General features: G+C 37.3%; 2 protein-coding genes and 1 long non-coding RNA gene across 6 annotated transcripts in view; 1 reads left to right on the forward strand and 2 right to left on the reverse strand.

Moving 5' to 3' along the window:
• Nucleotides 1–5,176, reverse strand: part of LOC138223336 (uncharacterized) — a 70,659-nt gene extending 65,483 nt beyond the window's left edge. The window contains exon 1 of the long non-coding RNA XR_011181777.1: nucleotides 5,121–5,176. This is a non-coding gene — a long non-coding RNA (uncharacterized lncRNA). The remainder of the gene's footprint in view (nucleotides 1–5,120) is intronic.
• esco2 (establishment of sister chromatid cohesion N-acetyltransferase 2) lies at nucleotides 4,598–14,454 on the forward strand. Of its 3 annotated transcripts, none has more exons than XM_069179622.1 (11): nucleotides 4,598–4,741; nucleotides 6,217–6,285; nucleotides 6,392–7,400; nucleotides 7,706–7,793; nucleotides 8,894–8,945; nucleotides 9,372–9,510; nucleotides 10,943–11,074; nucleotides 12,008–12,097; nucleotides 12,376–12,519; nucleotides 13,427–13,611; nucleotides 13,943–14,454. In XM_069179622.1, the coding sequence occupies exons 2-11, from the start codon at nucleotides 6,230–6,232 to the stop codon at nucleotides 14,070–14,072; spliced, it is 2,025 nt and encodes a 674-aa protein (XP_069035723.1). In that variant the 5' UTR covers nucleotides 4,598–4,741; nucleotides 6,217–6,229; the 3' UTR covers nucleotides 14,073–14,454. The 3 variants fall into 3 exon arrangements, with proteins under 3 accessions (XP_069035723.1, XP_069035719.1, XP_015198882.2); XM_069179618.1 differs by lacking the exon at nucleotides 4,598–4,741 and adding an exon at nucleotides 5,311–5,498 and having other exon boundaries at nucleotides 13,943–14,453; XM_015343396.2 differs by lacking the exons at nucleotides 4,598–4,741; nucleotides 13,427–13,611; nucleotides 13,943–14,454 and adding exons at nucleotides 5,311–5,498; nucleotides 13,104–13,418.
• Nucleotides 14,455–15,322: 868 nt separating this feature from the next.
• Nucleotides 15,323–24,235, reverse strand: pbk (PDZ binding kinase). 2 transcript variants are annotated; one of them, XM_015343837.2, is made up of 9 exons: nucleotides 23,541–24,235; nucleotides 23,047–23,132; nucleotides 22,856–22,929; nucleotides 21,727–21,823; nucleotides 20,888–21,027; nucleotides 19,974–20,143; nucleotides 19,330–19,459; nucleotides 16,549–16,719; nucleotides 15,324–16,052 (listed from the first exon to the last, which is right to left on the reverse strand). In XM_015343837.2, exons 3-9 carry the CDS (start codon nucleotides 22,905–22,907, stop codon nucleotides 15,832–15,834), a joined length of 981 nt encoding a protein of 326 aa, XP_015199323.2. In that variant the 5' UTR covers nucleotides 22,908–22,929; nucleotides 23,047–23,132; nucleotides 23,541–24,235; the 3' UTR covers nucleotides 15,324–15,831. The 2 variants fall into 2 exon arrangements, with proteins under 2 accessions (XP_015199338.2, XP_015199323.2); XM_015343852.2 differs by lacking the exon at nucleotides 23,047–23,132 and having other exon boundaries at nucleotides 15,323–16,052; nucleotides 23,541–23,669.
• Between the last annotated feature and the right edge of the window lie 121 nt (nucleotides 24,236–24,356).

Raw genomic sequence — 24,356 nt, forward strand, 5'->3', positions numbered from 1 at the left:
TCGGCTGATTAGGTCACATGCTTTTCCTTCAGAGCTGGCAGCTGGGGTCTCAGATCCCATCCAGGCCTGCCAACCCCCTGAGCGAATGGCACTGAATGGCACTACTGCAGATGTAAGTTATTTTTGCTGGCTTTTTATGTTACAATAATATTTGACATTCTTTTTTGCAATGTTTCATAGAAAATCACTAACATTTAATGGGTGGGTAATGCCAGCTAGGAGGAATTGAATTTTCCATGATGTTACATTTCATTTCACTTTAGTATATTAAAGCCATTTACAACTCTTACTGTATTCTGTCTGACAATTAAACTCCCTTAAACTGGTATCTGCAAACGTCAACAGTAAAGTTTTTCTCACAGTATTTCCAGTTTATGTGTAGTACATGGGTAATATGAGGGGAAGAAGGCTACTTTTAGGAATCCTAATCTATGTCATTTGGTTTTAATTAGGAAAATGTAGGAAATTAAGGTCAAACAAGAAAGCGGAAATAAATCAATCTTAAAACGCACAATGTATTTATTCATTTTAACATAATAAGCATTCACAACTTTTACATTATTCTTTATGAAGTTTGTAAAATGATTGTTTTACACAAGCCTGCAAGCAGACACCAGTCACACAAGCATAAAGGGGACAATTTAGACTACTAACCTGAACAGCATGTCTTTAGACTGTATCTGGAGTACCCAGAGAGGACACAGCGAAACATGTTCCAAACAGATGGTCACACAGGCCTAAGTCCAAGCCCAGGATCCAAGAGCTATGAGGCTGCAGCACTAATGACACCAGTATTTCATGACACTACCTCCTCATCAGGAGATGCTTTCCTTTATTATTATACAAAGGTCACACCCCAGGTTTACTGTATTCTGTAATTTACTGCATATTTTAAAAAATAAGAACACAAGGAAACATGAAGTGACAAAGGATTGGAAGCCATCTTTCTCACCTGGCGCCTATAGATTAATTAAATGTCTTTCTCCTGAAAGTTACCAGCTCATGACTTTCATGGCAGCAATACACCACTGTTTTTATAAAGTTACATTTTATTTTTCACTGCTCTTCCTTTTTTCACTCTTGATCATAAAGTGTACCCGGACGTCTTTGTAACATGTAGATTTTTATCAGAAAATTGAAATGGAAGATGTGCTCTGCCATTAATGGATAGTTTTGCTTATGCTGAAATTAAAAAAGAAACATACAGTATGATCTGGCTTTTCTAACTGCTTTTTCAAACCCTACCAAGACTCCTATGAGCACATACTGTATACAGTAGCTACAGCATACATACATACTGTCCAGCTATAATATAATTTCTGATGAAGATCAAATGCGTTTCAAAGATTCAAAGATCAAAGATTCAAAGATGAAGATTTGTTTTCAATGTTGTCATTGGAGGTGTAGTGCAAAAGTAGAGTAAATGCAACAGGTTTTATTGTATTGTTAATTGTTTAAGAGACACTTCGATGTTGTATGGGAGACATGGTGACACAGCAGTTAGCTTTGCTACTCTACCTTGCAGTGCTCGGACCCTGGCTTCAATTCTGGACCTGGGGTTCTAGCTTCGTGGAGTTGGGGTGTGGAGTTGGCGCGTGGAGTGGACCTGGAGTGCTAGCTGTATGTTCTCCATGTGCACCGGTTTCCGCTCACAGTACAAGGACATACTGACAGGTTAATTGGCTTCTGGGAAAATTGGCCATGGTGTGAGTGTGTGTGTCTGCGTGTGCCTTGCAATGGACTAGTGTCCCATCCAGGGTGTAACTTGCCTTTTGCCCGTTGCTTATAGCAATAGGCTCTGCCTTCCCCTACAATCCTGAATTGGATGAAACCGTTAGAAAATGGATGGGTGGATCTGTGTTACATTAAGTTGAATATAAATGCTTATACCGATCAATATTTAATGAAGGCAAACATTTTTTCATAGTGCACTCCAGGTTCATCAGCACTTAAAATCATACATGAAATAATTGTAAGGATAGCATTTATTAATATCTGAGACTACTAATTTTATAGAAGCAGACAAATTTCTGAGCAGAGTTCGTTATTGATTATTCCATAGAGGAGTGAAATATTCACCAGAATAACACACACAGTCCAGTCAAAAACCAATTGCCTTGTTGCTTGCTGTTGAACTGGTGGATGGGTGGTGGGTATAGGTTAGGGCAAGAGTGCTCTATTCCAGTCCTGGAGGGCAAAAAGGATTTAGTGATTTTCTTTAAACCTGACTCAATTACTTAGTTGAACTTTTTTTAATTGGATAGGGCAAAGATTTGTTCTTACAACTCTGGAAATATAAAAAGACCTATAAGACCTTGAATAGGTTTACAAGAGAGTATTATTAGAAGTGTAAGAACATCAGTAATATCTATAGCCATTTTTATATGAATTTGAGAAAAGAAAACATTTCATTTACTAAATAATCAAACATTTCCATCCACCATGCATTCAGATACATTAACCATACTATCTTTTCATTCATTATTTTTTGTCACTGACTTTAAAAATCAAATTTATGACAAGTGACTACATTATGTGAAATTCTGAACAGTGTTATACCCATTTTCATGTCTATATCCCAAAATAAGTTGTTCTTCTAATTTGTAATTCTGAAGAATTTATAAATACACAAATACAGTACAGTATGTCTTAAAAATGGCAATCAAAAGCTTGTGGCAACTCATGTGTGTCATAAATTAATAATAATGTTACCACCTGGCTACATGATCCCTGAACGCTTTGAAGCAAAAGCTTGCACTGAAATTAAACTAAATAATTTCTAAATTGAGTTCTGAATTGGCATTACTGCTTTATTACCGCATGTGGGATGAGAATAAAATGAGTATTCTATTAATATGAAAGAATATAAAACTATCTGGACCACCTTTTATTTTCCATTGCATTTATAATGTATTTATCATTTGCATTAACCTATTGTTTTAAATGTAATTTGTCTTGATTAAACAGATTACTCATTAGATTGTGCAAAAATGGACAATATACAATGCAAATTGAATACTTAAAATATGGACATGACGGGAAAATTCAAATGAAATTGAAAATAAATATTCAGCATGCTTTTTGGTTTTAAAGATTCATGTTTATCATGTGCTTCACATTAATAATAACATGAGTAGTTTCAAACGAAAGGGCTTAGTTGGTTGCAGCAATATTTTGTAATATTCAGGGCATTTTGTAATTACAACTTTTTTTATTTTATTTAAATAAATTTTAAAATCATTGTTAATTTCACAAAAAGGATTCTGTAAGGAGTACCCTTTATTTTAAATACAGGCGTCGAACAGTAGTATAGTGACCAGCATTTACAGGAACAATAGCAATTAAACCACCTATAAATACAGGGGTGCTGTACCCCTTTTCCCGCAACAGGTGTGTTGTATCTCCCAGAAATACAAGTGTACCCACAGACCAGCACAAGACCATTAGACTTTAATTTAATTGCAGTCAGTATTTGTCTACACCATGAAAAATCACAAAAAGGTATCCACTGTGTGCACACTCAACAACAACTGAAGTTCATACGTGCTGGCAATTGAAACAAATGCCTCAAATAAAAGAAATCCAGCAGCGGTCCTTTGAACAGCAGCTCCATCTGGAGCATGTCTCGCTCGGTCAAGGCAAAGAAAGAAATGAAACTCCCCCTGGTCCTTCAATTGCCTGTAGACTCCTCATCAGTCCCATCAGTTCCAACAGTATGTTCCATTACATTCCCTGCCTAACCTCTCTAACCAGACGTTGATGGGCCTTTCTGTGCTATTTGTTGGGTCCCCCCCGACTCAGCTCTTCCAGACTCTAACCAGACACACTGGTCAGGATTTATATACCCCCCTCTCCACAGAGCTGCAGGACATGAACGAGAAGATGTAATGCCCAGGCAATCAGTGGAGGTTCATTAAAAAAACTAGCTCTGTGCAGTTGACCAGGTGTAATGATGGACTGTCTGTCTCTTCTTCCTCATTTCCTCTGTGGCCCCCCTGTCCAAAGGCAGGCTCAGCCTGTTCAGCACCCCCACACAATCTACTGCATAAGGAGTGTTTAGGCAAACAGCGTGCCATTCAATCTTTGTTGGTTGTCAACACCCCTTTTCTTTTTCAAAATGAAGGTTTGGAGAGGTGTATTAAAATATTGAAAAAAGACAAAAAAAAAACCACCAACCCCTGATGGAAACACTGTCCATTAGATGCATACTTAAACTAAACATAGTCCTCCACGCAGACCTACAGCACATCTACTTTTGTCACTCTGTGACGCATGTTTTACATGAACTTCTTAAGAAAACTATAATACATAACCTACACTTTCGTTCTATAGATGTGGAAAAACACTCAGTACCTTAGTCAAGTACATGAATGGGGACCTATTAATTACCACAAAGTGGCACAAATTGACTAATTAGAATGAAGTGCCACAGTAAGTCACCAGAAGTGTCATAAATTACAGAAAATTGCTTGGAAAATAACAGTAAGCTGTGATTAAACAATTTTGGTTATCTGTGCTGCATTATTCAGTAAATCCCTAAACAGCTGCAGTTTAGTGCTGGAAAATATCATTTGAATCAGAGACCTGTCTGGTGATTATATCGTACTACAATATAGGCCTTAACATCGGTAAACTGGATAATGACGTGTTTCTAGGCGGATGACAGAAACCCGGAACTCGGAGGTTCATTCCAGCACTGGATCATCTTAATTACACACAGCTGTAGTCATGTGCATCTACTGTAAGTAAAACAGGTCCCTTTAATATAAAACGTTGTTTGGGTCATACAGTAAATATTTCTGGACATAACAGTTAACATTTGACACTTTTACAGGTCAGGAAATAAAGATCACAATCTGGAAAAGCATACCATGTCAGCATAAGAAGCAGCCATGTACTGCCAGATATAAACATTTATACATCAAGAATATTAATACATCTTATTATTAATACATCTTATTATTACCAACACCTGCCACTTCTGTAACTGCTGTCTCACTGCTTTCGAGCTGCCCACAGAGTGCATACAATTCACATATACACGAATATAGTACTTTTGAAACAGCAAAAAAAAGACCCGAGTGTTTTAGAAAAGAAAACATGTTTCTCGAAAAAAATACCTTGCATTGGAAACACTCGCGTCCACGGATCTCACGTCAACACTGTCAATACGTATTAATATTATTATTAATACGTGCTCATCTGTACCTTACATGCAACTTACTGCGCAAGCCTATCAGCGAGTAGACAGTGCTGTTCAACCTACCCTATGGGCGGGTCTCAACGGTTAATTCGCTGTTGCGCCGCTCAGGCACAGGCAGGAGAAGCAAAACGAGCCCTCATCCCTTCCTGTAGTTTGGTTGCGGAGTGCTGGCGCGCTGTTTAAACACAAGCTCCTAAAAAGCCGGGAACTGTGAGAGCTACATCTGCTTTAGAAGAGCTGTTTTGGGGGTATTTTTCTTCAGAGTAGAGAGAGAAAGCCAAGCTGCTTTGAGAGCGTAAGTCCGTTTTTTGTTCCCGATTTTTTTTAGATTGTTAGTTTTTATCACAAACGGGTTGTTTATAGTAGTAAAACCTTTGGCGAAAATTGAAAAGAGATGGTCAACAAGATAAACGCAATTTATTTTCACGTTCATATAACGCGATTGGTGTCAGGTATGTTGTGTTCCTGATAATATGATTTAGCATCATCTTATCGATTCATTCAGTTTTAATTACCTGAGGTAATAGTGGCCGAAGGTATTGCGTAACTGCAGATTTTAAGCGTGTACGTAGTTTGGAGGTGTAAAGACGCAGACCAAATAATCGCGCCAAACTAGCGCTAGGTACATCACACACACACACAACACTGGCTCGTAAGTCAGGGCTTCTCTGATACAGATCTGACAGACTAGCGTTTCAATTTTTATCTTCAGATTAGGTTCATCTGACACATTTTAACATAAAAGGTTTAAATTTCCACGTTTATTCAATTAGGATAAAATCAGCTCAAAGGATACCTTTGACGTAAGTGAATGATCAGCACAATAACATTTTGCCAATATTTGTTTGGTCTTTTTCAAAGGCTGTATCATGTCAGTAAAGTCTCGTCTATAACTTTCAAGCAAAATATAGGCTACAAGAAAAAAAAAAGGTTCGTATTCACAAATGTGGTAGTCTTCCATGTCAGCTGATGTAAACAGTAACTGTATTTGCTGTTTTTCTTTTCCAATTTAGACCAGAAGAAAAAATGCTACCTTATGGTACCTGTGGTAAGAGAAAACTTAACTCAGTTGGATCTGAGAGGTGAGTTTCAGTGTTAAATCCTCTGGTTGCCCTTTGGCAGTTCATATTTGAGGGTTTTGGCATCCATCCTTATTTTGTTGACATGTGATTTCATGTCTTTTTCTAGTAATCCAGCAAAGAAGAAGATGTCAGAGTTTGGCTCTCCTATCAGAAGGAAGTCTCCTCGGCTTCTCTTGTCTCCCCTGGCACAGAAAGTTCAGGATTCAGATGATGGTGAGAAAGAAAATTACCCATCACCTCAAAAATCAGCTGCTCCCAGAGAAGGAGACTCTCCATTCAATTCTGCCCTAACGTCCAAAGGGTTTAATACGCATTCACCCCTAAAGGGTTCTCCGAAGAAGGCTTCCCCTTTTAAACCCTATTTAGGATCAGACTCTTTTTATGGCCAGAAAAAAGTGCTGTATCTTACACCCCTGGAGAGGAAGCTGGTTAATGAAGGCAAACCCCCCAAAAATGAAAGGTGCAACCCCAAGACCAGCCCTCCTAAATCTGCAAGGGTGCCAAAACCAAAGAAACCTCCATTGATGAAAACTAAGGGTTCTGCTCCTGTTTCCAAAATGAGCATTAAGGATTACATTGGACCTAAAGAGGCCGGCTGCGATCTGAAAAAGAGTACTGTCAAGGAAGCCGAGCCGAAGACATTTTCATCCCTAGGTTTAAGTGCTGTGAAAATGAAACCCAAGCTCTTTGTTGGGGCTGTATTTTTTGCGACAGGAAGAAAAGCGAATGCAATGTACAAAAAGGCCATAGTTAAGTCCTCCAAGCCAGCACAGTCCAAACCTAAACCGGCGAAAGGACATGCTGAACCACAAAAACAGGCCCAGGCTATCGTTAAGCAGAAAGCAGTGGAGCAGCCAGAGAAGGTGGCCTCTTCTGTGCCGAAAGCCGTTTTTCTGAAAAACCACAAGGAAGACGCCAAGGGAAGTGAGGAGCTGAGGCTTGAAACCAAAGCTCCTGCAAAGCCGCCACAGCTGAAGGAGTACACGACTGGAGTGAAAGCATCCCAGACTGAGGCCGAGAAATATGGTCTGCATAAGGAGTTGAAGGTCGTGCTTAGGAGAATGAACGATAGCCAGTCCAATCTAGAAGCCTTGTCAGATGCCCCGAGCGCTGAGGTGAGGATTATGTTTAAGATGCAATCATCTTTAACGGACACGTCTTTCCCCCTCCTTTTTTTTGTAAGTTCGTTTGTTCAATTAAAAGTTGTGTAAAATCACGATTTATACGTACAAGATAAGCAAGGCTTTAGGTTGCCTTACTAATTATGAAACAATTCAGAAATGTTTTGATGCATTTGAATGCGATCTGAAATGTATGTATTTACATACAATCTGATGTATGGATCATCTCACTAGAGTCAACAGTTTGCATACCAAATTAGAGCACATGTTTTGAATCATGTTGTTCCCTCTCATTTCAGGACTGCAGTGCTACAGATCTTGGATCTCTGACTGTCTCTGATTTGAGTGACATCAGCTCTCTAGGTTCAGAAAATAGTGCAGAAAAAGGTAAATGCTCTGGAAAAGGGGCATTTAAGATAAAATCAGTCACAAGTAGTAATAGATTGCAGTCAGTGGTGCTTGTTATTTGATATATTTTGTTAGGCACACACCTTGTTGCTGCAGAGTACCATTGGAAAATCTTTTGTATGTTTATATGCAAAAGTTAGATTAATTTTTTTTACTGCATTTTACTGTGAATTTTCATTTAGTGATCTCTGCCTATACTAATGAATGTGCTGGTTTTGTGGCCTTTTTATATATGTTATTTTTCTCTGTGTACACCACCAGAATGTACATCAGAAAACTTAATATTTGAAAAGCCTTTGTGTACATTTCACTTCAAACCTTCCATTAATGTTAAAACCTTCTAAGGATAATTTCTGAGAACTCTTTTTACTTGAATACTTAACGCAACAACTATTCTGTTGAGAAATATCAACTGCAAATTGTCTTCTCAAGGGTGCTTTTTTGAGTGCCATTTAAAATTGTTTACGAACATGTTTATCCACAAGTCGAGAGCAGGGGTCTCCAGCCCTGGTCCTGGAGAGACCCAGTAAGATAATAGACTGTTAGAGTTAACTTATAAAACAATTAAGCTGTGATCAATTTAACAGTTGGAGTGTTTCAAAAAAATAATTTAGGGATCAACTGGAACAAAAATTTAAATATCCTTCACCCTTCAAGGACCAGAGTTCCTGTCATTAAAACATTGCTTTCTTGATCAATTGCTTAAACATGTGTTCTTAACCTTTATATTATAGATGATTTATGACCTCTTAGATTAATTGGATTGGGTCTCTCCGAGACCATAGCTCCATAGTTGGAGAGTCCTGACCTAGAGTATGATGCGGAGTCTGAAGCAGTTGGTCATGCGGGATATTTGTACCATGGGCGTAAAAGTACAATGGAGAACTTTAAAATGTCTCTGTGAAGGAGTGTTCATTTTATTATGGAAGCTCTGTACTTGAAAAACATAAGTAAAAATCCATAATGCTGCTTCATTGCTTACAGGATATGCTTTCATTGAACTTATGTGGACAATTTGCCTCAATATTACTGACATTCAAGCAGCACTTACTGTTACTCGGCTTTCTCTGTTCTTCCAGTGTCTCCGTCGGTGTATCCCATCTTCACCTCTCCCAGCTCTGCTACCAGGAGGTAAATAGCTAAGATTTGTAATATAATTACTACAATGGTACAGAAAGGTTGTTTGAACAGATGAGAGTGTAGTTGTTGCTCAATGGCTATTCAGGTTGCTGTAGAACACCCCCAAGAAGGGAATTAATAAGTAATTGCCTAAACCACAAACTGTAAGTATTCAAGTATTTCTTCTGAATCCTCCCCCTTTATATAAAGATCTCTAAGGAAATGTGGTAGTTTCTTAAAGGTCAGTAATTCCTTGTTGGTCACTGAAGGTGTGTGACCTATAGCCACTGGTTATCCATCACTGTGTTACTTAGTACTTGTACACATGTATAAGGCCTCCAGCTCTGTGGCTGATCAGTTCTTAACTCTACACATCGGTTGACCTCTTCTGGTTACAGACAAAGCATAGTCTCTAACCACCCTTTTCCTGTTCCTTAGAAAAGGAGCCCGGGCTTTGCCTTTGAACTGCAGCACCCCTACTGCTGCCACACCTGCTCTGCCCATGTCGGCAAAGCTTCAGAGGAACACGAAGAGGAAGAAGGAGCTGGAGAAATCGTCCACGGACCAGCTCATCATTGTATGTAAATGGTCTAATCCATTCATATCATGTCTCCTGCAATCTAGACCCCATAGTACTCAAATATGGTACATTTCAGTGGATTGAAACTGAAGGTTCTGGGCACAACCAGCTCTTAAATGAGTGATTAATTGGAAATTACTTTGATTCTGTATTAAAGAGCTAGGTTTACCGAAGAGCTACACTGGACTGATTGATTTCTCCTCTGTGAGCAGGGGGCAGTGTTTGTATTGAGAAGAACTTAAGATTCAAAATATCTTTCTGCCGTGACATACTAACAAATCTGTGGTTTAATCATCAATCACTCTCCAAAGCTGGAGGCATGGTGGCTGTCCAGGTTAGAGTGCCCTGTCAATGTTTATGGGAGAAATTTAGGTGCAGGTTTAGAGGGGATCGCCAGTGTTGCATGTGAGGTTCATCCACATATAGAGGATTAGCTTCACCATGTCTTCATTATCTCCACATCCCCCAAAACCTCACAGCACACCAGCAGGCAAGTAATTCAGATCAAGCAAAAGAACGGTCATGTGACTTGGGGATTTCAGTGCCTAGCAGGCTCCAGAGGGTTATGTCATCATATGATGTCAGTGTGACAGGCTCACACTGAATGAGCCTTTCAAATAAGGGATCTCGTCTTGCCAAGCAACTGTACTTGGATGTTCGCGATGTTCTTCTTCGAGAGACTGGTAGGTATTTATCTGTACTAGGACCAAATTAAGCAGTATACAAGCTGTACATGTAAGATGCATGCTTTGCATCAGGTTGTAGAAGCTGTCTTGGGAGATACTGTCCCATGTCTCAGGCATAGATAAACATCTGTTTTTTCACCACTCTTTGAGCCTAAGATATCACGTATCCTATTTTGCTACTTTAAAGTGTTCTTCAAAAATAAATTGCATTGTTACTTACTCCAAGTGACCTTTCAAAAACGAAATCATCTGTGCTAAAACTAAATTTTAGATTTTTCTTTTTGTAAGTGGTGCGCTGTATAATTGGGAAAACAAATTATGCTAACCCTGTTTTCATGGCCATGAAATATTACTAAATATTATCTTATATTATTATACTTCATTCTTACTGAATGCTGGTGGTCAGTTTTTCATGTTTTTAGCTAAGACTTTTTTATTCAAATCCACTATTTTGACATTGTATTAAGTTGGCATGCTTTAGAGTCGCCACTAGAGGGACTCACAATACAGTGTGAAGCACAGGTGCAGCTGGAATAAAATGTTAAGTACTTGACAAAAGAGCAGAAGAATGCATAAGCTGAAAGAAATGCCCATTCCACCTCCTTTGTGGAAATACTGTAATGTAGAAACTTGATGGGCTTTCTCATTTAATCTGACTACAATAAATTACCCGTGCTGCTCTGCCATCCAAGTCTGATTTGAAGGGATCTTGGTGTTTTTAAAGTCAATTTTTTTTCCTCTAGGACGCTGGCCAGAAGCAGTTTGGTGCCACCACATGCAAATCTTGTGGCATGATCTACAGTGCTGACAGTCTTGAGGATGATTTTCAGCACACGCAGTTCCACCAGCGCTTTCTGGACAGCATTAAGTTTGTGGTATAGTTTGAGGGAGGGGGGGGTTACCTGTTTATTTTCCTTTGTTTTATTTACAAATATATAAATAGTGCCACAGCTGCCTCCTGATCTTTACAACATGTAGAATTGTTGTTGCTCTCGACAATTTCACATAATAGAAGGGTCTCACACACAGAAAATCTGTGAACCTCATGAAAAGGAATGAGAAACCTCTGTATGAACTGGAAAAATTATCCCTAATTTCAAAATTCAGATTCTCCCTGTTAGCATAATCACTGGCAGTTTGCATCTGAATTAAATTAAGTATAGTCAAGAACATGTCTGAGTGTGGCAGTGAAGTGATGTTTTTCTTTAAAATAAAATGTTTTATTTGTAGTCAGAGGGGCACTGTGAGTGCTTGATGAGGTTGTTGTGATATCAGTGTGCCAATGTAGACTATGGCTCTCTTGAAACAGTTCTAGATACAGATGTATAAGATGATCTTTACTATCGTGTAGCATTTACAATATGCTTAGATGCATTAAAACAGCATACAAATGAGAATTTCAAATCGACAGCCTTTGCTATGTTTTAAAGTACTGTATACAGTATATGAGGATACATACTACATATCCTATAATGGTATAGATTGTTTCTGATCAAATCAGTGTTAAGGAATAAAACAGTCATGTAAACTTTTTTTTTTTGTATACCTCATTGAACTGTAGATAATGATGCCATTTACTGTAGATTCTACCTACTAATGTGGGCAAAATGCTTAATGAAATATAATTGTTCTTGAATTGGCAGTTATGGGAAAAGAAGCCACAAAGTGTGTTTTAAAACTGCTTTACAAGCACCTGCTGTATTGCTTTCTGAACCAGATCCCAGGACAGGACTGGACCTGGTTCAACTGGTGTATACTCATAAACGACAGCATAGACATGTTGTTGCTTCCTTTTTTTTCCCATTTAGGGTTGGAAGAAGGAGAGGGTGGTTGCTGAATTCTGGGATGGAAAAATTATCCTTGTTCTCCCAGATGATCCTAAGTATGCTGTTAAAAAGGTATACACAAGCGTTTTCATCTTTTTTGTGTCCTCTGTTATTGATTCTCCAGAGTATGTGCCTCCGGTTTAGATTCTGCTACCCTTTATTCTTATCTTAAATAAGAAATCCTAGCCTGAGGCCTCTAGCTATTTCTGATGCAAAAACATCTTAACCGCTGAGAGGTCCTGTATTTTATGTATCACAATGTTGATCATCTTATGGTTAAGTTGAAAGGCATTGGAGTTAACATTGCGACCTCGTCGGACTAATAGCTGTGAACATGCTGGTCTCTTCAGGCAGAGGAAGTAAGACAACTTGCTGACAATGAGCTGGGGTTTCAGCAAGTCTCGCTCAGCTGCCCCAGCAAAACCAAAACGTACTTGTTTGTGAACAACAAGAGGATGATTGTTGGATGCCTGGTTGCAGAACATATAAAACAGGTAAGGATGAGTTATATTGGGAAACTGTTTATAGTCAGCCATGCAGAATCTGGTATTAGGCTTCTTCAGTTTTTCTGTCATTCCCTCCAGCCCTGCTTTCCTGTCAAGCGTATATTTGCAGTGTGCACATTACTACTGCAGTGCCTATGTTAAATGAGTTGCTTAGTTTCAATTGCATTGTGATGTCAAATGCTGACTATAAATGATTGTGCACAGTACATCTAAAGGTCATTTTGCCTTCAATTTCAATTTCAGTTTTATTTGTATAGCACTTTTTACATTGGACATTGTCACAAAGCAGCTTTACAGATTTCCCAGCCTAACCCCCCAGTGAGCAAGCCTAAGGCGACAGAGGCAAGGAAAAAGTCCCTAGACTAAAGTGGGAAGAGACCTTGAGAGGAATCAAGGCCCGAAAGGGGGGAGCCTATCCTCCTCTGGCTGGCACCAGGTTAAATTAGAATGAACACATATGAGAGTCGTCTGTATTCTATTACATGGTGGGAAAAGCACAATATTGTATGATAATGTCCAACAGTGTACGGAATATTCAATTGGTTTCCTTCAGTTGAGATTTCTCTGGAAAGGGCTTTGTAGAGGACTTTCAATGCAAGCTGATGTGGCAGTGTCCGGACAACTTTCAGAATGGTCGTCTGCAAACCGTTTTGGCTAGATTGAACCATAGAAATGGCAGCAGGGTGAGGAAACTTTAAATTCTGAATCTTTAATTATAGACATTGCTTTATTGTATTAGTTCTCTCATCTGCCATCTCTTTCTCTGTATTCAAAGTCCTGGTCCAGAGCAATGCAATGTGCATGAGATGTTCAAGAACTCATATCTTGTGAGTGTGTGTCTTCCCTGGTGTAAAAGAAGTGTCTACACTTAAAATAACCAGTGGTGGTTTTACAGGCATTCCGAGTGCTGGAGAATTCGGGGAGTACGAACAATGTGACCAAGCATGATTTTATGGAACATCACAGGGCTTGGTGCTGCTCCACACAGGCTGAAAAAGCGATCTGTGGAGTGAGCCGGATCTGGGTGTTCAGCTTGATGCGCAGACAAAAGATTGGCACCCGCTTGGTGGACGTTGTCAGGTAGGAGCCAGTGCTGGCGGTGTCTGGGGCTGGCCGGAGATCACTCAGTTGCAGTGTGTTCTCAGCATTGCCTTGCCAAAAAGCATTAATGCTCTCAGGAGTACATTTGTTTGCTTGTTTCCTGGAGAGAGTTATTGTATGAATAAGATGGTGTGCACGACAAAGTGCATTTCCTTATATTTCTTTAAAAAAAATGTTTCTGAATTTCTATAATATAGCATTTCTTAATATTTTTGGTGGTATAACACCTGTTTCTTTTGTTCTAGCTCAAGTGTGTTAGGTGAAATATCTTTTTAAAAGACATGTCCATAATAAGTGTCCTCTGTTTCAGAAACACCTTTATGTATGGAAGCCTCTTGACTAAAGAAGAAATTGCATTCTCTGATCCTACACCAGATGGAAAACTCTTTGCTACAAAATACTGTGAAACACCAGCGTTTTTAGTTTATAATTTTATTTAAATGTATACTTGTTCACAGACTACATGACAAAATGCTGATAAAGAGTCTGTTTTAATTTCTGAAACCAGTTCTTTGTATGGCATGTTTAGTTTTTGCTGCAAAACATTAAACAGAGAAAAGGTAATTTTGCATTTAAAATCAGTTTGTCAATGGTTTAGTGTTTGAATTAAAACAGCTGACAGAATATAGATATGTTTTTAGATTGAGAACTACAGATTGTCTTGGCTCAGTGTGATCCTTTTGCACAAGTTTTTAAAAGATAGAAGACTAGTTTTTTTAGCAGTTACCATGTACATAACGTTAAGAACATTAGAAAAATTGTCATTGTTAAAATACTGAATTGTTTGTAAAATCTTAATTTGTATTTTTTGTTGTAAATACTTAAATAAAAGCTTTTAAATGTAAAAATTTATTATGCAGGTGTTATCCAAAAATCACTTTTAAAGATGAGTCGATATATTTGTATAATTGAATAGGTCTGAGAATCTCACCTTAAATCTAGCATCATTTTTGTTAACACGGCTTGGTAGCTTGTTCCAGATATTTCCAACTCTGTCAGAACATGCCTCCTGTTCTTAATTTTAAATTCAGTTCACTGTAGTGTTCACTTGTCATCTGGTTCATGTTTCACTATTGATTCTAAAAAGCCGAGTTGACTTTTGTCAGGGCCCTGGAGGATATTATTTAAAACTGATGGTTTAGGCTGGTCAGTGTAGGTTTTTTCTGAGTCAGGGAAGGTATATGCTTGCTCTTGTCTGGATTATAGAGCAGCAATATTTCACCACTAGTTTCACCGACATTATCACTCTTTGTGGGCTATGTAGAAATATATTGATTAGTCTACTCCTGTAGTTACAGCTTGCAAATCTGGTGTCACATATTCAGACAGCAGCTGAGGTTGGAGGTTGGGTTAGCTGGCCAGAACTCTCTGTCCTTGACACAACATGGCTTCTATTGGACCTCCTATACAGGGTTGTGTGCCGTTTTTTTTTTTAATGAACGATGTGTAGGTGGGGGAGTCAAAGGAGTTTTTTTTGTTTGTATTTCCTAATCTACACATGTAGTTACAGGTTTCCTAGGTGTTAGTTTGAAAACAAGATTCCAAATTGGATGGGTATATAAAGTTTACAAAAGTGATACAGCCCTTAGTAAATGTTTGGAAACAAGCTTTTAAAACTAAATATAAAACAAAATTTGACCACAACAGTATTCATGAGCTATTAGTTAAAAATTATTTATTACTATCGTATAACTTAGTAATAATAATGACAGCTGTAAACTGAGCTTTGCTTTACCTTTCCTCCTGCTGCATCCAAAGCATAACCATGTCCCACAGTGCACACCTACTGATGTACTATTCCTCAATGAAAGGCATTTTGCTTTAATTAATGTATGACTTGTATATTTATCAGTTTTTATTTTTTATTGGACAGTTATTTACATAAATGATAGTTAAGGAAGAAAGAACAAGTATATGACATGAATATTTCTTATTGACAAAAAAACATAAAATGACAAACTACACAAATCATGTTAAAAAGGAATAAGTAGCAACCTGGAGAAGTAATTGCCTGTTCATTGTTTCATGATAATTTAATTATAGTTGCTAATAAAGCAACTAAAGTAAGCATAAAAAAAATCTTAGTACAGCAGAAAGAAAAGTAGGGCTTTAAGGCTTAAACAAAAAAAAAATGCAGTTCAGCATGTTGTAAACATCAAATTTGAAATATTAACCATTTGAGATATTATGACACAATAGTTAAGAAATGACAATCACTTCATTCTTGTAATCTTGGTACTCGGCTGACTCAAGCACTTCAATAATCTGTGCTGCAGAGGGGCGCCTTTTGGGGTCTTCCTCAGTGCACATGAGGAAGAGCTCAATCATCTTCTGGTGGGACGCATCCAGATTCTCCATATCAAGAGCCGGCCGGGTTCCCAGAACTGCATAATATGCATCCTCATCAAAAGATTCTTCTTCTGGTTAAAAGAGTAACAAAATAAGACAGGTGAGTGTTTGTGTAAGTACCTTACAGGAAGGGAGTATGTTCATGGTCGGAAAAAAATTGATCTCTAGAAGAAATACAGAAGGGGCATTTTTCCTTGGTTTTATACTTCAGTATTAACAACGCGAACCAAAATTAAAAATTATAGTTCAAGGAGATAGCTGTGTCAGTATGCGTAGGCTGCAAAGGGACAAGTAAAGGTTTATTCCATGCTGAAACGAGAAGAAAGGAACATGTGAAGAAGGCTCCACAGCTGAAATGCTGCATTTCCTTTCTTCTCTTTTCAGCATGGAATAAACCTTTACTTGTTCCATTAAAAATGATATTTCACAAAATTCTTCTAACAGTCTGAAGAAAAGCAAGTTGAAACAAACAGAAGTTTAGTTTAGGCTGAATAATATTTTTTAAACGCTCAATGGCAGAGGTGTGTACGATCAGCTGTCTCTTATGTTAAAAAAACTCTCGGTCACCTTCATCGTCATACTCAAGACACTCCAGATGAGGTACAGATAAGGTCATCATTTCCCACAGCGTCAGCCCATAGGCGAAAATGTCTGACTTATCTGTAATGACACCGTCTTCCAAAGCTTCTTTGGGTTTCCAGGGTTCAGTGCCAATGTAAGTTGCTTTGGGATTGCTCACTAGAAAATAAGGAAAGGTGTTTTGTACCAAAACATTAATACATTCTACTCCTGTTGATTATTTTTCCTGTAAAAAAACAGAAATACAGCCATTGAAAACTATACTGTATATTAAATCCAAGTTGAACTCTTTACAGACTATCGTGTAAGAGACTGGACACCTGCTTTAGATCCAAATCCTTGGATGTTCATTACCATCACATTCATGCCTTCAGGCATTAAAGCAAAATATCACTTTCATGCACTGATTAAGGAACATAATCCAGTGCTCAGAATATGCTTGCCAAAATTCTGCATACTTTTCCCCACCTAGCTTCAAAAAGACAGACTTGATATTTGCAGACATGGTTAATAAAACCATGAGAAAATACTGCTGTTCGCCACATTCTTTAGTTTTTATGTTCCAAGAAATTGACTACTGAGATTAATTGTTTAATATCATACTGACTTTTAATCAAGCAGCATCCCTTTAATGAAAATTTGTTAAAAGGTCTATCAACTATTTCTTTATTCTGTATAGGTTACTTGGTAACCAGCTTACACCTCATGAATTGCAGAAATGTTTTTTTTTTCCCCCAACAAAGACTTTCTTAAATGTATTGGTTGGTTTTGTTACATTTTTATAGTGTTTGCTATGTTGCCTGTTGTTAATGTAATTGTGATCAAGATGAAACTTCTCCCCCTGCTCCCACTATAGAGGCAGGCTGAAAACAATGTACAGAAGGTATTCTAGCAGGTATATCGGCATTAAGAAGATGCATGGTTTGCATTTTGAAAGAAACTTACAAACAATAGCTTTCAACTCTACTTGAGGATTATACATATAATATGGCCAGGATTGCAATCTGTTTTAATGATTACCTTCTGAACTATAACATTAGGAAGAAAATCCAATCTTGAATTATAATCACAGGTAAATTAGAACCCTTAAAGTACAGGGATACTGTTGACGCTAAGAGTGAAATTCCAAAGTGGTTTATGGAAAAATAAGGCACAAGTAATTTGGGGTCCCACAAGACTAAGACAGGTTTGGTTAGATCATAGGTTCCCAATCCTGGTCCCGTGGACCCAACACTCCTGCTGGTTTTCTGGTCCACCTGACATTGTCCACCTCAGTTATTTAACTCAGTTAAATAATTGAAACCTCAGTATCCTAATTTTAATTTGAAAACAATTGCTTTCAGTTACTAAACACGTGGGACTGGAAACCTTAGATTAGATGAGTACATTAAGTGTGTATATTAATAGTAAGGACATACAGTATAGGTTGGAATACACTGGAAAATATCAACATGGAAAACAGTAATTGGAAACATGATAAAATAATTGGACATATTAAAAATCTATTCATTATCACACTGCTGCTAATTCTTGGTAAGGGGCATGGCAGTATACCAATCTACTGCAGGATGTCGGGACTTAATTGAGGGCCAGATACAAAATAGTGCCAGTTTTCAGTATAGTCATACTTCATTGTGTTTTTTTTTTTATTTATTACAGTATTTTGTAGGGATTCCTAAGGTGGCAAGCTGAAGGGGTTTGTGTAAGGCAATGCCCCTATACAGGTGTTATTTATACTGACATTTTCCAATGCAATGAGAAACTACATAAAAAAAACACTTCAGCCCAAACTACAGTTGGCGAACTATTTGACACATTTTCACCTCTCACTGACTGGAAGTACTAGACTGAATCCAGAATATTGTCATCTATACTGGAGAGAAGATGGACCTCAGCCACCGTAGAAGCTGTTTGATCACGTATTGCGTAAAAATCTTTGATATGATGAGAGTTTTTCTGGCACTGCTTTACCTGATTGAAATTAATGTCGACACTTTCTCATAAATCAGTGCATGGATCGAAAACACAAATACATTTGCTGAGGTACAAACCAAGTAAATGTACATTCCTGTCTGACAAGGGCATCTGCAGGGTTGTAAAAATAAACAGCCCATTCAGCCAAAACAATAACAGATGTTTGGCAGTTTCCTCTTTCCGTTAACAAAGCCAGGAATGAACTTTGTTAAGGAAAATTGATTTTGTTCCCCAGCATAATTTCCTAAGATCACACTTTCATGCCAAGGAAACAAGACTAGTAAGATGGGTGTGTAAACTTAAAAGTGGTAACAATCAAACATTACTGTAAGTGGACACTTCAAAGCGGTTTAAAAAATACAGAAAAGAAAAGTTTTTGAAGTTCCCATAGAGTACAATTTCACCTTAACTACAAGAAAGTGCTAACATATTAATCTTATTTGTAAATCTACACCTCAATTCTGTTACCCATCACTGTCAAATTTCTAAGCTAATGCCTACAATACACATTTGTAATTAAAATGCCTGGAATTTCACTAGTATTTGCATGACATTTGGAGAACTCTAGGCTGTTCCTAGTGCTTCAATTCAAATACAGGACGGAGGTCTTTATGCAGCAAAACCGCCAATGCACAAAGGTGTTCATCAACACCAAGACAGTGGCATGAAAAATAAGAAAATGGGAGGTTCTATCTGGTTAAACCTAGATAGCAGGCAAGGCCACAGAATGCTATTGCATAATGTTTAGACCCTAGCCTAAACAAAAATGAACCTCTACATTGAAATATTACATACCTGTCATGTTTTCATCTAGTTCAAGTGAAACTCCAACATCACAGATCTTAATGGTTTCAAAGTCTCCTTTGACTACAATGTTACAGGACTTCATGTCTCCATGCAAAAGCCTCTTCTCGTTATGAAGATACTGTTAGAGAGGAAAAGAAAAAGTTCTCTGAACTGAGCTACTACTGCTAAAGTAATGTCTTAAATTAACAAGTGTACACTCTCCCTCAAGTATAGGAACATACATTTCTAAGTGGCACCACACCGTAATTCTCATGTTGTGAACAAACATAACACAGTGTGAACAGCCTCACCAAAATATAAACAAATAATGTTATAATCAAATAGTTTTAGGGGAAGCCAGAAGGATGACATAAATACATCCTCCTAAAAAAGCTTTTCTGACATGCCATTTTTTTCACAACTTTCTAAACATGGCTAAAACTATGTAAATAGATGAATAAATAGATACCTACATACAAGTAGATCTTGAACTTCAAAAAGTAAAGAAAATGTCTAAGAACTGCATAGCTTCCATCATAACAGCAAAGAAAATAAAACGACTTTAATGACATTTTATACAAGTTTTCATACACTATAGTTATTTTGGACAAGTACTCGGAAAAAGGTTTTATCAAATAAAAACCAGTCTACACCTTGAGGCCACGAGCCACGTGAAGAGCCACTTTTTCAATTACAGAAGCTGGGAAAGCCCTTTTGCCTTCCTCCCTCCTCTGCTCAGTCAGGTCATTCAGAGACTGCTCCCCGCCATACTCCATAGCCAGGCACTTTGAACCATCGGGAGCAATAGTGAAAGCACGGAACCCTTATAACACAAGTCAAACAGGTTTATTAGTTGGCATAAACAATTAATAATTTCTTTCCTGTCGTGCGGTGCCATGCTTTACGGAAGCATTTAATTCAATTCACATTTCAGACACTTTATTGCATTTGTTTTACAGACATGCAAAAGACGTTTACAAGACGAGCTGGTAGACATCTTGGCAGGAGCCGTTTTGGTAAAATGGGTAATAAAATGTATGGGGAAAAAAAAACATTTGCAAAATAATGAAAGAAACCCAACAAACAAGGAAACAGATGAAAACCTATGCATTTACATATACAAATGGAGATTGGCAATGGTAAATGTGTAGCACATAATATAAAAATCCATATGCATAGTACTAAGATTTGAAATTATATTAATTAAAACTATTTTTTTGCTCTGAACCTTCTTCTAAAATTCTCCAGTGATCTGTGTTTTAAGGGTAAGCATTGCTTTTCATTCATTTCAGAAATATCCATTACAGAATAAAATTGAGAGTTACCAGGACATTTATAAAAAGTAGTCAGTGCAATGTTTATCATTCAAATAGACAACTGGAATTTTGACTGATTTAACTCGAGAACTACATAGGTAATGAGACTGCTGGCATTTTGAAATAGAAAGGTTTGAAAAATTACACTTGCATTTTAGTATTGAAATACGTAGATTTTAAGCATAAAAAAGAGGAAAGGCTGAATTGTCAGTTCTGCACTGACATAGTGAGGACATTTCTCGGGTGCTTACCAACTATGTTGGGATGCTGTAATGTTTTTAGAATCTGTGCCTCAGCAGTCAGCCGCTTGCTGTAGACATTCTGCTGGGTTTTTGCACAGTGGCTATTGATCTTCTTGACTGCCCATGGAGACTGAGTCTGGCTACCTGTTCTGAAATAAGAACAATGCAAAAACAAGTATCCCTATTACTTCTGCTTGAGATGTTCATTTTTTGATCAAGGCACCATTTTTAACTTTATTTCTTAATGAAAACTACAACATTGAGTTGCTCTTTACCTTGTCTTGAATGAACAACTGATAGTTTAAACTTGTCATTGGAAGGAGATGACACATTTTAACACCTTGTTTCCAAACATGTTTAAATTGTATTTCTTCCTTTAGTTAACATCCAGTTCATTTTTATCTGTGTGCTTTTGTTTAGCCAGTAATTAAACAAGATCTGCAGATAAATGTTAAACAGTATGCAACATATACATGGCTTAAAAAACACAACTGCAGTGTTGAAGGTCTTAATGTTTTGTAATCATGTGGAGATCACTCAAAAAAGTATCAAATTCAGTTGAAATTGACATTTTACTTATAGACTAATAACAGAAAACCCTAATAATAATAAACTAACAACAGTTCTCTTGTTGTTTAGCACTAAAATAAACATCTGCTATACCTGTTGATACCTTAATACAATTTTATTTCTAACAAGGTCCCTCTGACCTAGTCCCTCTGCAAGGGGAACATAATCTGAAATCCTATCTAGCAGAGCTTCACATTAATAAATTGAAGTTTCAACACCATCTGTAAATGGGAACTACAGTACCTATTCATTTCACCTCATTGCACACATCTACAAACCTTTTCATAAGATATACATTCACCCCAGTTCCACATCCAAGTTTTTTCATGAAAGGAGATGCAGGGATTGTTATATTTCTAGCCCTAGGGGATCCATCTGTTCCAAAAAGAAAACCAAACAACAACAACAACAACAACAACAACAACAACAACAACAACAACAACAACAACAAAAAAAGTCATTCTGCCTTTCTTCCTCCTGTACTTTATGTAACAAATATCTACCTTACAGCATTATTTTCTTTTTGAAGTAATAAGGGCAATTAATTAGTAATAAGGGTGATGAAATTCACTAGAGAATTCACTAGAGAAGTCTCAGGTCACAGAACCTAAGTTCTTCACATCTGGGTAATAGTTACATATCCTGAGAAGAAACAAAGCACAGAGAACAGTGATTAAGTAATGCCAAAATGTCTGCATTTAAAAGATACCTAAAAATATCCCCTTTTTAGTCTTAATGATTTAATGATTACACTGTTTGGGTCAATTTCAGCTTGTCAATTACATTTCCTTTATTTTTTAAATTATAGAATGAAATAGATGCACTGAAATGTATCACAACTCTACTAAACTGAACTTTTTTTTCTGTTGTTCCTGTTTGCCATCAGCTAATCCAAAGACCTTTTGTATACAAATATATTTACCAGTTGCTACAATTTCCATTAGCAGAGTTGGGTCTTTGTTATATATGTGATTGGAGGGACTAATTTACTTTTGTGCATGCTTATCACTTCATTGCTCTTTTGTGTGTTTGTGTATTGATCTAGGTTACAGCTGAGTTAGGTCTAGTCTTGTAAAAGAACTAATGGTAGCCCTGTCTCTAATTGTTTTTTTTTTATATGTACTGTAAGCAAATAAACGTAACAAGCAGCAAAATACATGGGGATGGCATTTTTACTAGTATATTCTTTCCAGTAGCTTGGTAGGCACCTAGTATGCTGCCAGTAAAGACATTTGATCCAAAAAAAACTAAACAAAACAAGGTCGTGCTGTTGATGTAAACCCCTAAAGGATTCAGAAAAACAATAGCATCTGTTGGACGTCTCTTCATTACGTAAAATGTAATACACATTTAAAACCACTGATGCAGTTGCTCCTGGAATTTGTCAAAATATTGAATCATACCTACCAGGCATAAACTTTTTTTTGCCAGGGGTCACAAATGTGTTTGCCGCCTCCATGCCGTTTGGAATTACAGTGCCGCTGGGGATAAAACAAGAAAATATTTGTACTTTTTGGAAAAATTACACTATAATTACACATTATACTGTCACAATCTAACCGCCAAATAGAAAGTTTCGATTTCGGGGCTGGCCTTACTTGTATTTAACAGGAGGGTAATCTTTGTACTGAATTTTGATTCAGTCAAAAAAAACTTGTTGTTCACAATAACATTCTCCAATGGACTGGAAAACAGAAAGATTACGGAAATTTATTATACACATTCAGTTTCGTCACATTCGCAGAAAACACAGTGAAAGATCAATGCAGTTACTGCACAGAGCCGATTTTATAGCCGAGTCTTACATCGTTCGGGCTTGTTATTGTTAGAATTGTTAATTGAAATCTGTTGAAAGTAAGTTTATTTTTTGTCTCGATTCAGAAAAGTACAAGTGAATAAAGTGATCCATACAGTTTCGTTTATAAAAACGCAAGCTAATAAAGAACTTCAATCACATTGGATACGATAGCAAAAATAACTGTTTTCTTCACAACAGAAATATTTGTCATTACTTTATATTATTACAGGTTTGAATGCTATTATGTTGCTCCTTTCACGTATTTATATAAAAACACAAGTCAATCCCACTTACCAAGATCTTCCTTTGTCTACAAAATATTCTGGCGCGCCTACTTTCAAATCTTTAGTTTGTATCACATGGGCACCAAACGGCGGCTGAACAAGGACAAACACAGCGTGGCTTGATGTGAAAATGAAATTGTTTCACTTTTCACTCGACGGTTTGCTTTTTTCAATTTCGGTTTGTTGTGTGTCTTCTTCCTGCAGTCTATTCCAAAAATAAGAGAATGATTCTCTGGCAGTTGGAGCAGTGCGAAGGAAGTCATTTCAGGTTTCCAGTCCTAAAACAGAGTGAGGTACGAACTGCTAATGACACTCCTGCAATCCACTAATGTGCTAATAAACATGAAAAATCTGAGTCAAAAAGAATGACATCTATAAAGTAAGACACGCAAAAGACAAACTGAGGATGATACTGCAGCAGTACGTAAGAAACTTCAGATTTGACCCCGGAGAGTCCATTGTATGATAAAAATCCAAGATAGACAATGATTGATTTTTCAAACAGAAAAAATATATATTTCCCTTGGAAAAAATAAAAAAGGTTGCTCTTAAACGTTTCAAATTTAGTGTAAAAGTCCAAGTTTAGAGCGGAATTAACGTGAGAGGCACAGATTAGCAAAAAAAGTTCCATGCTAGAAAAATAAAAACATATTTTTGCGCTTTTGAGGCTTATCCAGATGCTCAATGCTGTTTTACGACTTTTGATAATGTACCTAAATCAAATTTCCTCAAAATATCTTTTGTCCAAAACTTCTTTACGTAATCTTTATCTTGCGTAACCATTGTGAAGCAATAAAAAAATGCAAAATGTTCACAGGCAGTGTAC

Source organism: Lepisosteus oculatus, chromosome 2 (genome assembly GCF_040954835.1).
Source record: "Lepisosteus oculatus isolate fLepOcu1 chromosome 2, fLepOcu1.hap2, whole genome shotgun sequence".
Lineage (NCBI taxonomy): Eukaryota > Metazoa > Chordata > Actinopteri > Semionotiformes > Lepisosteidae > Lepisosteus > Lepisosteus oculatus.

Excerpts from the sequence above, each read along its gene's own strand:
- pbk (XM_015343852.2), bottom strand. The coding sequence starts at position 22,907 with ATGGAGGCGGCAAACACATTTGTGACCCCTGGCAAAAAAAAGTTTATG. Across the intron at positions 20,144-20,887 it reads ACAGCATCCCAACATAGTTG|GGTTCCGTGCTTTCACTATT; the intron begins GTAAGCACCCGA and ends TTGTGTTATAAG. Across the intron at positions 16,053-16,548 it reads TCTTGAGTATGACGATGAAG|AAGAAGAATCTTTTGATGAG; the intron begins GTGACCGAGAGT and ends TCTTTTAACCAG.
- esco2 (XM_069179622.1), top strand. The coding sequence starts at position 6,230 with ATGCTACCTTATGGTACCTGTGGTAAGAGAAAACTTAACTCAGTTGGA. Across the intron at positions 9,511-10,942 it reads CCACGGACCAGCTCATCATT|GACGCTGGCCAGAAGCAGTT; the intron begins GTATGTAAATGG and ends TTTTTCCTCTAG. Across the intron at positions 12,098-12,375 it reads CTAAGTATGCTGTTAAAAAG|GCAGAGGAAGTAAGACAACT; the intron begins GTATACACAAGC and ends TGGTCTCTTCAG.